Here is a 16,704-nt window from a genome sequence, read left to right as displayed (position 1 = left end):
CAGAGTACCAGCTAGCCAGCTATAGGGCCGGGACGCAGCAGTCACAACAAGTCATCTTTCTGCGTACATCCCCCCATACACAGTGGCAGACTTACCATTAGGCAACTCAGACAATTGCCTGGGGCCTCACATCATTAGGGGCCTTGGGAACTTGGCATAATTTTGTTTAATAATACCACATTTCTATGTTATCTTGCCTTCCTCCTCTGCTCGAGGCCCTCCTCCAATGTGTGATATTTAGCAGTTGTGACCGTCTCTGGTTTTGACAAATAGAGTAGTTTCAGTTTTCTTTCTCCATACTTGGTTGTAGCTTTTGAACGGTTGGGTCTATTAGACTTTCAGGAACAATTGCGTGTCTTCTATTTCCCTCTACAATGCTCACAAGCCACAGGACATGTTAGAAGGGACTGTGAAGGAACCACAATTGAAAACAATGCAGATATTTATTTCTACACACAAAATTATTATCTGATGATCTTTCGTGGTGTTTTCCTGAACTTTCCATTACTTTCTGATGCATTCACTCACTTAGTGATGCAAATTAAATATTTTCTTATTAGCCTTATAAATATAGAAATTTGGTTTAAGTTTGTATCTGTGCTAGAATGGATAAAAGGCCATAATATATATACAGTGGGGAAAAAAAGTATTTAGTCAGCCACCAATTGTGCAAGTTCTCCCACTTAAAAAGATGAGAGAGGCCTGTAATTTTCATCATAGGTACACGTCAACTATGACAGACAAATTGAGAAAAGAAAATCCAGAAAATCACATTGTAGGATTTTTTATGAATTTATTTGCAAATTATGGTGGAAAATAAGTATTTGGTCACCTACAAACAAGCAAGATTTCTGGCTCTCACAGACCTGTAATTTCTTCTTTAAGAGGCTCCTCTGTCCTCCACTCGTTACCTGTATTAATGGCACCTGTTTGAACTTGTTATCAGTATAAAAGACACCTGTCCACAACCTCAAACAGTCACACTCCAAACTCCACTATGGCCAAGACCAAAGAGCTGTCAAAGGACACCAGAAACAAAATTGTAGACCTGCACCAGGCTGGGAAGACTGAATCTGCAATAGGTAAGCAGCTTGGTTTGAAGAAATCAACTGTGGGAGCAATTATTAGGAAATGGAAGACATACAAGACCACTGATAATCTCCCTCGATCTGGGGCTCCACGCAAGATCTCACCCCGTGGGGTCAAAATGATCACAAGAACGGTGAGCAAAAATCCCAGAACCACACGGGGGGACCTAGTGAATGAACTGCAGAGAGCTGGGACCAAAGTAACAAAGCCTACCATCAGTAACACACTACGCCGCCAGGGACTCAAATCCTGCAGTGCTAGACGTGTCCCCCTGCTTAAGCCAGTACATGTCCAGGCCCGTCTGAAGTTTGCTAGAGTGCATCCAGAAGAGGATTGGGAGAATGTCATATGGTCAGATGAAACCAAAATATAACTTTTTGGTAAAAACTCAACTCGTCGTGTTTGGAGGACAAAGAATGCTGAGTTGCATCCAAAGAACACCATACCTACTGTGAAGCATGGGAGTGAAAACATCATACTTTGGGGCTGTTTTTCTGCAAAGGGACCAGGACGACTGATCCGTGTAAAGGAAAGAATGAATGGGGCCATGTATCGTGAGATTTTGAGTGAAAACCTCCTTCCATCAGCAAGGGCATTGAAGATGAAACGTGGCTGGGTCTTTCAGCATGACAATGATCCCAAACACACCGCCCGGGCAATGAAGGAGTGGCTTCGTAAGAAGCATTTCAAGGTCCTGGAGTCTCCAGATCTCAACCCCATAGAAAATCTTTGGAGGGAGTTGAAAGTCTGTGTTGCCCAGCGACAGCCCCAAAACATCACTGCTCTAGAGGAGATCTGCATGGAGGAATGGGCCAAAATACCAGCAACGGTGTGTGAAAACCTTGTGAAAACTTACAGAAAACGTTTGACCTGTGTCATTGCCAACAAAGGGTATATAACAAAGTATTGAGAAACTTTTGTTATTGACCAAATACTTATTTTCCACCATAATTTGCAAATAAATTCATAAAAAATCCTACAATGTGATTTTCTGGAATTTTTTTTTCTCATTTTGTCTGTCATAGTTGACGTGTACCTATGATGAAAATTACAGGCCTCTCTCATCTTTTTAAGTGGGAGAACTTGCACAATTGGTGGCTGACTAAATACTTTTTTTCCCCACTGTATATATATATATATATGTCACGGTTCAGACAGACGACCAGAGGACCACAATTGCGTCACACCAGAAAGTTTATTAAAACTTAAGGGAAAAGGGAAGTAGGGAGTGAATGAAGGCTCCAGGGGTAACAGGGATCCCGTCCAATGTGCTGGGTCTGTGCCCCCCCCAGTGGCAGCGATGCGTCCTATGAAGCCGGTGGTGGGTGGTCCAGAAGTCCTGGGGGGGGGAGACACAGACACAACAGGGCGGAATGAAACAAGGCAGCAGTACAGTTCAAGGGACATCCAAAATACGTAGTAGCAAGGCAGAAGGCTGGTCAGAGTTACCGGGATTGAAGAGTAGTCAGGAGTCGTAATGGCAGAAGCAGGTCTGGATCTCCTGGGGCAGAAGAGTATCCAAAAATCAGGCAGGTCCGGGGTCACAAAACCAGGGTGAGCCAGAAGCGCGAGCAAACAGGTTCCGGGTGTGAGCTTTGCAGACGATCTGACACCGGAGAGCTGAAAGACAGGGCCTTAAATACTGGGAGAGGTAGTGGGTAATGCAGCGCAGCTGGCAGAGTAATTAGAGCAGAGCAGAGCAGGGACAGGTGGAGCTAGTTAGGCTGAGTAGAGAGAGTGGTGAGCAGAGTGGAAGAAAATTAAGGTGGTAACCCGGTGGAGTGAGAGGCCCATGACAGAACCCCCCCCCCAAGGGACGGCCCCAGAAGTCCCAAGAGCAACACCACGCCGGGCGGGAGGAGGGGAGCCGGAGGAGGGCTAGAACTCCTCCGAACGGTCCGAGTGAACGTCCTCATCCTCGGAGGAAGCCGGAGGGCCGTGGTCGGGAGATGGGACAGGTCCCGAGACAGGATCAGGCACAGGACAGGAAGCCGAGCGGGCAGGACGGTTAGGGACCCCTCTGGGGCGGCCCCTACGGATTGCAGGTTGATCAGGATGCCGTTGGTGGAAAGCGGTGATGAGAGTCCTATCCACAATCCGACTAGCTGGCACCCAGGTCCTTTCCTCAGGTCCATAGCCCTCCCAGTCAATGAGGTACTGGAGACCCCTACCCCTCCGTCTGGACCGAAGCAGGCGGCGGACGGTGTAAACCAGACCACCATCGACGAGCCGTGGAGGAGGAGGACAAGGCGCAGCAGGGACCAGCGGACTCTCATGGATGGGCTTAATCTTAGACACATGGAAAGTGGGGTGCACCCTCAGGGAATTAGGCAGTTGGAGCCGGACAGCAGTTGGGCTAATCACTCTTATGATAGGGAATGGGCCAATGAACCGAGGTGCCAACTTCTGCGACTCCACCCTGAGTGGCAGGTTCTTCGATGACAACCACACCCTTTGACCAACATGGTAGGTGGGAGCAGGAATTCTCCGACGGTTGGCCCCGGTAGTGTAGCTGGCAACGGATCTGAGGAGTGTGGCTCGGGCTTGTGACCAGGTGCGGCGACATCGACGGGCAAAAGCAAGTGCAGATGGGCAAGTAACCTCCTCTTCCTGGCTGGCAAATAGAGGAGGCTGGTATCCATAAACACATTGGAAAGGGGACATACCGATGGCAGAGCAGGTCAGAGAATTGTGTGCGTACTCCACCCATGTCAATTGCTGCGACCAGGAGTGGGGGTTGCGTGAAGTCATGCATCGCAGTGCCTTCTCGAGCTCCTGATTAGCCCGCTCTGACTGCCCATTGGATTGGGGATGGAATCCGGAAGTCAGACTGACTGTGGCTCCCAGCAGGTGACAGAACTCCTTCCAAAAAGCGGAGGAGAATTGTGGACCACGGTCAGAAACTACATCCTTTGGCAGTCCGTGGATCCGGAAGACGTGTTCCAGGACCACCTGGGCGGTCTCCTTGGCGGTTGGGAGCTTGGGGAGGGGAATGAAGTGTGCCATCTTGCTGAAACGGTCAACGATGGTGAGAATGACGGTCATGCCACTTGAAGGGGGCAGCCCCGTGACAAAGTCAAGGGCGATGTGAGACCAGGGACGTCTGGGCACAGGCAGGGGCTGCAGCAATCCGGCTGGGGGCTGGCAGGACGACTTGTGTTGGTTGCAGATGGGGCAGGCTTGGACGAATTCCCGTACATCCTTCCTCAGAGAGGGCCACCAGAACCTCTGGGCGAGCAGGTTGTAAGTGCGGGTGGAGCCAGGGTGACAAGCTAGGCGGGAGTCATGTCCCCACTGAACGACCTGGGACCTCAGGTCTTCGGGGACAAAAAGGCGGTCAGCTGGGCAAGTGCTGGGACCTGGCTGGTTACGGAGAGCCTCCAGCACCTGTTCCTCAACAGCCCAGGTCAGAGCTGCAACGATGCAGGGACTTGGCAGAATCGACACAGGGTCCTTGGAGGGGGTGTCATCCTTCTGGAATTGACGGGAGAGGGCGTCTGGCTTGGTGTTGCGTGATCCAGGCCGGTATGACAGAGTGAAATTAAACCTGGTGAAGAACAGGGCCCAGCGGGACTGCCTGGAGTTCAACCGTTTGGCCGTGCGGATGTACTCCAAGTTCTTATGATCGGTCCAAACGAGAAATGGAATGGTGGACCCCTCCAGCCAGTGACGCCACTCCTCCAAGGCAAGCTTCACAGCCAGCAGCTCACGGTTCCCTATGTCGTAATTGCACTCAGAGGGGGACAACCGACGTGAGAAAAAGGCACAGGGATGGAGCTTCCTATCCTCCGCAGCCCACTGAGAAATCACAGCACCAACTCCCACATCCGAGGCGTCCACCTCCACAATGAATTGCCGGTCCACATCAGGCATCTGGAGGATGGGAGCGGAGGTGAACCTCACCTTGAGGGTACTGAAGGCTTTGTCGGCTGCTGGGGTCCAGGTGAAGGGTTGCTTGGTGCTGGTTAGAGCAGTGAGAGGGGCAGCAACGGTACTGTAGTTCCGGATAAACTTCCTATAGAAGTTAGCAAACCCCAGAAACTGTTGCAGCTTCTTTCTGTTCTCCGGAACTGGCCATGAAGTGACTGCTGATACTTTGGCAGGATCCATTTGGATACTTCCCTCTGCCACTATGTACCCCAGGAAGGCCACTGTCTTGACGTGAAACTCACATTTCTCTGCCTTGGCGTAGAGGGAATTCTCCAGAAGACGATGAAGGACTTGCTGGACATGGCGGGTGTGTTCAGACAGGTTTCTGGAGTAGATTAAGATGTCATCCAGGTAAACGAAGACAAACTTGTTTAACATGTCCCGCAGTACATCATTCACTAGAGCCTGGAACACAGCAGGAGCATTGGTGAGGCCAAAAGGCATAACCAGATACTCGTAGTGGCCTGTTGGTGTATTGAATGCGGTTTTCCATTCATCTCCCTCCCGGATCCGCACTAGGTGGTAAGCGTTTCTGAGATCCAACTTGGTAAAAACAGTGGCTCCCTGGAGCAACTCAAAAGCAGAGGTGAGCAGAGGCAGAGGGTAACGGTTTTTCACTGTGATGTCGTTGAGTCCCCTGTAGTCGATGCAGGGGCGAAGAGATCCGTCCTTCTTCCCCACAAAGAAGAAGCCAGCACCAGCAGGAGATGAAGATGAACGGATTAATCCTGCGGACAGAGAGCCATTGATGTAGTCCTCCATGGACTTTCTTTCAGGAGCAGACAACGAATAAAGACGACCCTTTGGAGGGGCTGTTCCAGGGAGGAGGTCGATGGCACAGTCGTACGGTCGGTGAGGGGGCAGAGATGTGGCTCTTGCTTTGTTAAACACCTCTCTGAGACCATGGTAGCATTCTGGGACATTGGAGAGGTCAGGAGCGGAGTTAGTAGGTACTGGCCGAGGGGGTAGTGCGGCAGCAAGCAGGCAGGTTCGGTGGCAGTCCTCTCCCCACTCCCTGATCACCCCGGTCACCCAGTCGAGCTGAGGGTTGTGCCGGCGGAGCCATGGGTAACCCAGGATGAGGGGTTGGCCTGGAGAGGGGAGCAGGTGAAACTGGATAGTTTCTTGATGGTTTCCGGACAGACCCATCGAGACCGGGGCCGTGACATGAGTGACCGATCCGAGTAAGTGTCCGTCCAGTGCCCGGGCAGGAATAGGAGGTGTCAAACGGAGGTTCTCCAGTCCCAGTTGGCGTGCCAGCTTGATGTCCATTATGTTGGCTTCGGCGCCAGAATCCACCAGAGCAGCCAGGGTGTGAGTTGAGTCAGAGAGGCGGAGGTGAACTTGCAGCAGGGGTTTGCGGTCGGAGGACTGGATGGTCATTGAACTCAACCGGACTCCCCCTATGCCCGGTGAGCTTCGGCCCTTTAAAGGGCAGGTTACCACACGATGTCCATCACCTCCACAATAGAGGCAGAGGTTTGAGGTGAAGCGGCGCTGGCGCTCTGCAGGAGTGAGAGAGGCTCGCCCAATCTCCATAGGCTCAGACTGATCAAGCTGACCTGGGTGAGTGGCAGTAGATGACAGGAGCCCAGTCGGATCTCTCCGAATGCCGGTAGTAGGTGGACCTTGGCGCCCCCTCTCACGACGACGGGTCTGTATCCTTCTGTCGATCCTGACAGTCAGTGCGATGGCTTCATCAAGAGTGGAAGGCAGTTCATGGGAGACCAACTCGTCCTTGATATAGTCAGCCAAACTATGGAAGAACGCGTCCACCAACGATGGTGTGTTCCAAGAACTTCGTCTAGCCAGGGTTCGGAAGTCGATGGAATGGTCTGCGACTGTACGTCTGCCTTGTCGAATACTGAACAGTTCACGAGACGCCTCTGCGGTTGGTGAATCCAGGTCAAACACCCTCAGCATCTCCTCAGCAAACAGGTCGAAGGTTGCACATGCGGGGGTTTGACGTTCGAACTCTGCTGTTCCCCAGAGTCGAGCTCGGCCCGTCAGGTGAGTGATGGCATACCCAACTTTAGCCCCCTCCGTGGCGAAGGTCCTTGGCTGCAAGGAGAACTGAAGTCGGCAGCTAGTCAGGAATGGCCGGACCTGGGTTGAATCGCCGTTGAACCGCTCGGGGTTTCCAATCTTGGGTTCCGGAGCAGCGGCTGCAATGACCGGGGCAGGTAACTCGGGGGCAGGGCTGGTGGGCAGACTGGCTGGGGTAAGGTTGGTGAGGAGTTGAATGATCATGGCGAGTTGTTGTTGCTGCTGCTGGAACTGCTGCTCATGCTCATCGGTTTCCATGTCGGGGAAAGTGTGCGCTGAGTCCATAATGGTCAGATCGTACTGTCACGGTTCAGACAGACGACCAGAGGACCACAATTGCGTCACACCAGAAAGTTTATTAAAACTTAAGGGAAAAGGGAAGTAGGGAGTGAATGAAGGCTCCAGGGGTAACAGGGATCCCGTCCAATGTGCTGGGTCTGTGCCCCCCCCAGTGGCAGCGATGCGTCCTATGAAGCCGGTGGTGGGTGGTCCAGAAGTCCTGGGGGGGGGAGACACAGACACAACAGGGCGGAATGAAACAAGGCAGCAGTACAGTTCAAGGGACATCCAAAATACGTAGTAGCAAGGCAGAAGGCTGGTCAGAGTTACCGGGATTGAAGAGTAGTCAGGAGTCGTAATGGCAGAAGCAGGTCTGGATCTCCTGGGGCAGAAGAGTATCCAAAAATCAGGCAGGTCCGGGGTCACAAAACCAGGGTGAGCCAGAAGCGCGAGCAAACAGGTTCCGGGTGTGAGCTTTGCAGACGATCTGACACCGGAGAGCTGAAAGACAGGGCCTTAAATACTGGGAGAGGTAGTGGGTAATGCAGCGCAGCTGGCAGAGTAATTAGAGCAGAGCAGAGCAGGGACAGGTGGAGCTAGTTAGGCTGAGTAGAGAGAGTGGTGAGCAGAGTGGAAGAAAATTAAGGTGGTAACCCGGTGGAGTGAGAGGCCCATGACATATATATATATATATATATATATATATATATATATATATATATACAGTACGAGTCAAAGGTTTGGACACACCTACTCATTCCAGGGTTTTTCTTTATTTTTACTATTTCCTACATTGTAGAATAATAGTGAAGACATCAAAACTATGAAATAACACATATGGAATCATGTAGTAACCAAAAAAGTGTTAAACAAATCAAAATATATTTTAGACTCTTCAAAGTAGCCACCCTTTGCCTTGATGACAGCTTTGGCATTCTCTCAACCAGCTTCATGAGGTAGTCACCTGGAATGCATTTCAATTAACAGGTGTGCCTTGTTAAAAGTTAATTTGTGGAATTTCTTTCCTTCTTAATGCGTTTGAGACAATCAGTTGTGTTGTGACAAGGTAGGGGTGGTATACAGAAGATAGCCCTATTTGGTAAAATACCAAGTCCATATTATGGCAAGAACAGCTCAAATAAGCAAAGAGAAACGACAGTCCATCATTACTTTAAGACATGAAGGTCAGTTAATACGGAAAATGTCAAGAACTTTGAACGTTTCTTCAAGTGCAGTCGCAAAACCCATCAAGCGCTATGATGAAACTGGCTCTCATGAGGACCGCCACAGGAAAGGAAGACCCAGAGTTACCTCTGCTGCAGAGGATAAGTTCATTAGAGTTAACTGCACCTCAGATTGCAGCCCAAATAAATGCTTCACAGAGTTGAAGTAACAGACACATCTAAACATCGAATTGCTGGAAAGGAACCACTACTAAAGGACTTCAATAAGAAGAAGAGACTTGCTTGGGCCAAGAAACACGAGCAATGGACATTAGACCGGTGGAAATCTGTCCTTTGGTCTGATGAGTCCAAATTTGAGATTTTTGGTTCCAACCGCCGTGTCTTTGTGAGACGCAGAGTAGGTAAACGGATGATCTCTGCATGTATGGTTCCCACCGTGAAGCATGGAGGAGGAGGTGTGATGGTGTGGGGGTGCTTTGCTGGTGACAATTTATTTAGAATTCAAGGCACACTTAACCAGCATGGCGACCACAGCATTCTGCAGGGATACGCCATCCCATCTGGTTTGCGCTTAGTGGAACAAATATTTGTTTTTCAACAGGACAATGACCCAAAACACACCTCCAGGCTGTGTAAGGGCTATTTGACCAAGAAGGAGAGTGATGGAGTGCTGCATCAGATGACCTGACCTCCACAATCACCCGACCTTAACCCAATTGAGATGGTTTGAGATGAGTTGGACCGCAGAGTGAAGGAAAAGCAGCTAACAAGTGCTCAGCGTATGTGGGAACTCCTTCAAGACTGGTTGAGAGAATGCCAAGAGTGTGCAAAGCTGTCATCAAGGCAAAGGGTGGCTACTTTGAAGAATCTAAAACATTTTGATTTGTTGAACACTTTTTTGGTTACTACATGATTCCATATGTGTTATTTCATAGTTTTGATGTCTTCACTATTATTCTACAGCGTAGAAAATAGTAAAAATATAGAAAAACCCTTGAATGAGTAGGTTGGTCCAAACTTTTGACTGGTACTGTAGGTATTGGCCCAGAATTTCCACATCAGTGCATCTCTAACTAACTAAAACCAGATAGAAAGTATGTAGAAATGATAATGGACCTATAGCCTATATACTCAGTGGGCAGTTTATTATGTACACCCATCTAGTACCGGGTCGGACCCCCCTTTGCCACCATAACAGCCTGAATTCTTCAGGGCATGTATTCTACAAGGTGTGGCATTCAAATGTTGCTCAATTGTTATCAAGGGACCCAATGTGTGCCAGGAAATCATTCCCACACCATTACACCACTGCCACCAGCCTGTACCGTTGACATCAGGCAGGATGGGCCATGGACTCATGTTTTTGCCCACAGGACTGCTGCTGACTGGATGTTTTTTTTCATTGTCGCACCATTCTCTGTAAAACCCTAGACACTGTTGTGTGTAAAAAGTCCAGGAGGCTGGTCGTTTCAGAGATACTGGAACCGGCGCGTCTGGCACCGACGATCATAACACGCTCAAAGTCACTTAGGTCACTTGTTTTGCCCATTCTAACGTTCAACCGAACAGTAACTGAATGCCTCGATGCCTGTCTGCCTGCTTTATATAGCAAACCACAGCCACATGACTCAATGTCTGTAGGAGCGAACCATTTTCGTGAATAGGGTGGTGACCTAACAAACTGTCCACTGAGTGTATTTTTAAATAACAGCCCTTTTTCTGGCCCACAAATTGTTTTTGCCGAAAATCTGTGCTGCCCTCTGTTAAATTTTTAAATCCCGATGTGGCCCTCGAATCAAAAGTATTGCCGACCCCTGTTCTTTGTGGTAATGCAAGGACCAGTGAAGGGCATTTCAAGTCTTTTCAGTTAGCCTTTTTATTCTGCTTCGTTCACTTAAAATTTCATTTTATTTATTTATTTTATTTAACCTTTATTTAACTAGGCAAGTCAGTTAAGAACAAATTCTTATTTACAATGACCGCCTACCAGGAAGCAAAAGGTATCTTGCGGGGACGGGGGCTGGGATACAAAAAGTAGGACAAAACACACATCACGACAAGAGAGACACCACAACACTACATAAAGAGAGACCTAAGACAACAACATAGCATGGCAGCAACACATGACAACAACATGGTACCAACACAACATGACAACAACACGGTAGCAACACAACATGGCAGCAGCACAACATGGAAGCAGCACCAACATGGTACAAACATTGTTGGGCACAGACAACAGCACAAAGGGCAAAAAGGTAGAGACAACAATACATCACACGAAGCAGCCACAAGTGTCAGTAAGAGTGTCCATGATTGAGTCTTTAAATGTAGAGATGGAGATAAAACTATCCAGTTTGAGTGTTTTTTGCAGCTCGTTCCAGTCACTAGCTGCAGCGAACTGAAAAGAGAAATGACCCAGGGATGTGTGTGATTTGGGGACCTTTAACAGAAAGTGAATGGCAGAACAGGTGTTGTATGTGGAGGATGAAGGCTGCAGTAGGTATCTCAGATAGGTGGAAGTGAGGTTTAAGAGGGTTTTATAAATAAGCATCAACCAGTGGGTCTTGTGTCGGGTATACAGAGATGTCCCCTGTAGCTCAGTTGGTAGAGCATGGCACTTGCAATGCCAGGGTTGTGGGTTTGTTTCCCACGGAGGGCCAGTATGAAAATGTATGCATTCACTAACTGTAAGTCGCTCTGGATAAGAGCATCTGCTAAGTGACTAAAATGTAAAAATGTAATGACCAGTTTACAGAGGAGTATAGAGTGCAGTGATGTGTCCTATAAGGAGCATTGGTGGCAAATCTGATTGCCGAATGGTAGAGAACTTCTAGCTGCTCGAAAGCATCCTTACCTGCCGGTCTATAAATCTAGGATGGTCATCTGAATTTGGGTTATTTTGGCAGCTGGGGTGAAAGAGGAGCGATTACGATAGAGGAAACCAGGTATTGATTTAACCTTAGCCTGCAGCTTGGATATGTGCTGAGAGAAGGACAGTGTATCGTCTAGCCATACTCCCAAGTACTTGTATGAGGTGAATACCTCAAGCTCTAAACCCTCAGAGGTAGTAATCACACTGGTGGGGAGAGGAGCATTCTTCTTACCAAACCACATTACCTTTGTTTTGGAGTTCAGAACAAGGTTAAGGGCAGAGAAAGCTTGTTGGACACTAAGAAAGCTTTGTTGTAGAGCGTTTAACACAAAGTCCGGGGAGGGGCCAGCTGAGTATAAGACTATATCATCTGCATATAAATGGATGAGAGAGCTTCCTACTGCCTGAGCTATGTTGTTGATGTAAATTGAGAAGAGTGTTGGGCCTAGGATCGAGCCTTGGGGTATTCCCTTGGTGACAGGCAGTGGCTGAGACAGCAGATGTTCTGACTTTATACATGTACTCTTTGAGAGAGGTAGTTAGCAAACCAGGCCAAAGACCCCTCAAAGACTCCTTAGCCGACCAACAAGAATGGAATGGTCTACCGTATCAAAAGCTTTAGCCAAGTCATTTTACATTTTAGTCATTTAGCAGACGCTCTTATCCAGAGCGACTTACAGTTAGTGAGTGCATACATTTTCATGCTGGTTATAAAGGTCAGAGATAGGCTTTGCGATGATGGGGGCTGCAACCTTAAAGAAGAAAGAATCTAAGCCATCTGACCCAGATGGTATTTTGGGGTCAAGTTTAAGGAGCTCCTTTAGCACCTCAGACTCAGTGACCGCCTGCAGGGAGAAACTGTGTAGCGGGGCAGGGGAAAAAGAGGGAGGAGCATCCGGGGCTAGTCGCATTAGAAGGGCTGGGAAATGAGTCAAATAGGAATCCTGACTTAATGAGCCAGCTCTGAACAGCTCTTCTGAACAACTCTTCGTTCAGTAGCTATGATTGTGTTAAATAAACATGGGGTGGGGAGGGGGTCTGAGACTGGCCTCTGCCTGGGGCCTCCAAATCACTAAGTCTGCCCCTGCCCATACATCCCCCCAACACCCTCCATTCCCCATACAAAGGGCTGCTGCCTGCTGCCTTCAGAATGGAGTGATTAACTTGCTGTGGAGAGCTTCAGTAGAGAAGACCTTATCTCTCACCACAGTCACGCTCAGAGCCCAGCAAAGCGTGCCACACTCCACACACACACACACACACACATTTTATTTCTCTAGCTCTCTAGTTCCGGGAGGATGTTTTGGGGATTTGGGACCACATTCTTTTAAACCCCCAGACTTTGTGACTCTACAGACTGTGTTTTGCCGTTATCTCTGGAGGGATGCAACTCCGTCTTCTGTCTCTCGTTTGTTCCTGTGCCCATCTCTCATCTCTGTGGTATTTTACGATGTGTGTCCCCTCTCCGAATTCCTTTAGAATGTTGTCGATTGTTAAAGAATCCGGTGGTGTTGCTTAGCGTTAATCCGGCATCTCTCGAGACACACTCCAAACGGCATCCTGCGGCTTACCGACCCCTTTGATGTGAGCGATATGGCCGAAGGCGAAGGGTCACATGTTTTAAAACACGCATGAAGTAAAAGCAGATATTTCAGCACTCGCTCTTAAGATAGAACAAAACATCCAAATGAAATGGATTGCTTTCTCTTTGATCTGTCAGGAAAGCTAGTGTCAGAGAGAAGCAACAGACAGAGATACTCGGCTGGAAATAACACGAACATGGGTTCTCACTGAATGAGCATTACTCACAGTCACGCTACAGTTCTAACACACAGTACCTACAGTACAGAGACAACATAGTACAAGAATATAATAACAGTCCAGAAATATGAAACAACCACATGAATGGTAAACTGTAAAATTAGAGGGCACATTCTATACATGGACCAAAATAATCAGAAAGGTTTTAGAATAGACTCAGAGGGCCTGTTTGCAGATTTAGCTGGCAGCTCTCCACTTCCTCTACTGCTCTGTAGTCGTCCCCTAGCCATGACCCCCAAGAACCCTGTAAGTAGTCAGCAGTTGAACCGCACATAAACACCCGCCCAAGTATTGCCCTTTCATCCCCTACTGTCACATTTGGCTCACAACAACATATTTTTGTTTTTAAACCAGTTCTGTGTGCATCTTGTAATGCTTTTCAGGTTAAAAAGGGAAGCCAAGCGAACACCAACACATCGTGCAAAAGCCCTGCGTGATGTGTCTGTGCCTGTATAGCTAATGTACAGTGTGTGCTGTTATGTTGTTTAGTTTAGTGCCGGTGGTTGTTGACACAGATGAGGCGAGTTGAGTGAGTGTATTTTACGTGTGTGTGTGTGACTCAGATTACACAAGCTGTGTGTTGTTCTCCCCAGACTCACAGAGGGACACAAATTCACAGTTTTTATTAATGTGGTGAAATTCACAGAGGAACACTGTTTATTACAAGTGCATCAGAGTTCAACAGCCATGAGTTGTATGATAAACCTGTTTAGTTCCAGAGGGTGGATAGTATGGTGTGTGTGTGTGTGTGTGTGTGTGTGTGTGTGTGTGTGTGTGTGTGTGTGTGTGTGTGTGTGTGTGTGTGTGTGTGTGTGTGTGTGTGTATGTGCATGCGTGCGTGAGTGCGTGCATGTGTGTGTGGGAGGGAGGGAGGGGGACTCTCCTAGCCCTCAGGGCCACATGTGTTTTGCCATTGCATGGTAGGAATGTAGTAGGTCTACAAGCCAATTAGAATGGCTGGAAGCATGCAAGTACAAATGTTCTGTTTTCAGAGCAGAAAACAAGTCGGGTTGCATTTATAAGGAATACAACTGAGACAGGGAAACATCTGCAGGCTTAACCCCTTGTGTGCTGGAACAAATTACATCAAATTGATTTGTCATACACTGAGGTGTTTAATCTACTTTTAAAAAGTTAAGGCAACAATGTAATTTCCAGGGTAAGTCCAGGGAAATAAGAATAGCTGTAAAAATAAGTTGGTTTACTAATAATATGAACATATATGAGTTTCACTTCATCTTTCTGATTAGTGTCTTAATGTTGAACATTGTTTAATGTATTTGTTCATTAACCAGCTTTGGCAGGGCATTATTGAGTACAGTGCTCAATCCACATGCAGTAACTAGAGGTAGAACTTCTCTTCAGAGACTCCCCCCACTACCTCAGCTTACGTATTAATTGGATATCCTACTATTTTCAGACCCGCTCTCTTGACTGGCTGGTTCTGGAGGTTGCGCGGGTCTCCACTGACCTGGGGGAAATAATTTTAGTTTATATGCCCCAAGCTCATGGAATAGCCTTCAGGCCACCTTGAAATTAGACTCGCTGGTGTCCATTGGACAGCTTAGATCGAGTATAAGGGAGGTGATATGTGAGAGTTGTGTTTGCTTTGATTCATCTTGTTGTATTTATTGTATTGATATTATTATTATCTTACATGATGTGTATTATATTGTGTATGTTCATGTTCACAGGCCTCCCTTGTAAATGAGACCCTGGTCTCAATGGTGACCCACACTGTCAAAATAAAAGTAAAATCCAAATAAAAAATAAAATAAATACAATTAAGAGTGCTGATGTTGGAAATTGGTGGTCTCATCATTAAACGTCATTTTGCCTGAGGGTTTTGATATCCGTTCATCATGATTACACCTCAAGGCACAACAAGCTGCTTAATACTAACATAGACATATACTTCTCTTTCTTCAAACATGTATACAACATTGTGTAAAGAATCAAAGTCTACAAATGTTAAATGACCAACAATCCTCCAAAAACAGAGCCACTTAAAATATTATTAAAATTGAATAAATTAAATAAAACATTCTCTCTGATTATCCTCATAAAATATACATTTTAAGCAACATATTGAGTTGGATTTATTCCTAACTTTTTTGGTAAAATGAAATTAACAAATCATTTAAATGACTTGCATTCATTTTTATTAAGTATATGTTTATACATTTTTTGTCAATTTGAATTCACCCCAGAATCTTTTTCTACAGTGTATGCACAGGATACAGCGTCATGAACACAGTACAATGAAATGCTTACTTGTCAGCTCTCCTCTCAGCAGTGCAACCATTAACTGTGTTTGTCTGTCTGTCTGTGTCTCTCAGGTTGTCTCACGCCCAAAAATCAGCAGTCAAAGTACTCCGGAGAATGAAGTACTTTGTGGCCAGACAGAAATTTCAGGTAAAAGACAGGGTGGAGGAGGGGAGTGGGGGAGGAAGGAAGAAGGGGAGGAGGAGAGTGGGGGAGAATGGGTGGAGGAAGGGAGTAGGAGGAGGGAGGATAGAGAGAATAGGCTCTGGAGAGTGTTGTGGTTACTCAGGAAGGGGAGTGGTAGCCCAAGGGCATGTTGTGCAGCTGCAGAAATGGTGTGTGTGTGTGTGTGTGTGTGTATGTGTGTGTGTGTGTGTGTGTGTGTGTGTGTGTGTGTGTGTGTGTGTGTGTGTGTGTGTGTGTGTGTGTGTGTGTGTGTGTGTGTGTCTGCGTGTGTGTGTGTGTGTGTGTCTGCGTGTGTGTGTGTGTGTGTGTGTCTGCGTGTGTGTGTGTGTGTGTGTGTCTGCGTGTGTGTGTGTGTGTGTGTGTGTGTGCGTGTGCGCATGCATACGTGTTTCGTGTATGTGTGCATGCATGCGTGCGTGTGTGCATGCGCATGTACGCAATGTGTGCGTGTGTTAACAATGTATGCATGTATGTTTGAGACCGCAACTTGCACCTGCACGTCTGTGTCTGGCCTGTCGTTAGTTCAGCCTCAGTATCATGGGAACCCTGTTAAAAGCAGGCTCAGTGGCTAGAGTCTCTCACTGCACAGCTGCAGAAGACTAAGCACCTACTACAGAATGGCCTCGCATGGCCTTTAATCCTCAACAACTCTATTTATGACCTGACTGTGGTTGTAGTCTCCAACAGTCTCCAACAAACCCAGGCCATTGTTTCAGTCATCACGTTCAACCTTATTCTCATTACTTCATTATTTGTAGATGATTAACTGCTCTGTAAAAATATAAATAAAAGGGCCACCATAGGGCCTATCATGTTTAATCGGATGATGCAGCCTTAGTCACAAGATAGCATCCTCCACACGCAAAAAAACAAGTGAAAGCCCACTGAACAAGCACTCTTCCCTTGGCTTCCTCCTCATCAATATACACTGCAATAACAAAGCACCGTGTTCGCCCAGGGATTCCCCTAGGGATGACCATGGGTGACAATTGCTTTTGTGTGCTGTGTGTGTTGCAACAATACAATATT

General features: G+C 47.4%; 1 protein-coding gene across 1 annotated transcript in view; it reads left to right on the top strand.

Moving 5' to 3' along the window:
- Window positions 1-16,704, top strand: part of LOC311148771 (potassium voltage-gated channel subfamily KQT member 1-like) — a gene marked incomplete at both ends in the record, with an annotated part of 216,911 nt that overhangs the window by 194,791 nt on the left and 5,416 nt on the right. Inside the window, one exon of the mRNA XM_084185734.1 lies at window positions 15,564-15,639. Within this exon, the coding sequence (XP_084041860.1) occupies window positions 15,564-15,639 (76 nt within the window). The remainder of the gene's footprint in view (window positions 1-15,563; window positions 15,640-16,704) is intronic.

Source organism: Coregonus lavaretus (assembly GCF_964263955.1).
Source record: "Coregonus lavaretus genome assembly, chromosome: 21".
In the NCBI taxonomy this organism is placed as follows: Eukaryota; Metazoa; Chordata; class Actinopteri; order Salmoniformes; family Salmonidae; genus Coregonus; species Coregonus lavaretus.
The sequence above is the reverse complement of the archived record's forward strand: the minus strand, read 5'-3'. Positions and strand labels throughout refer to the sequence as shown.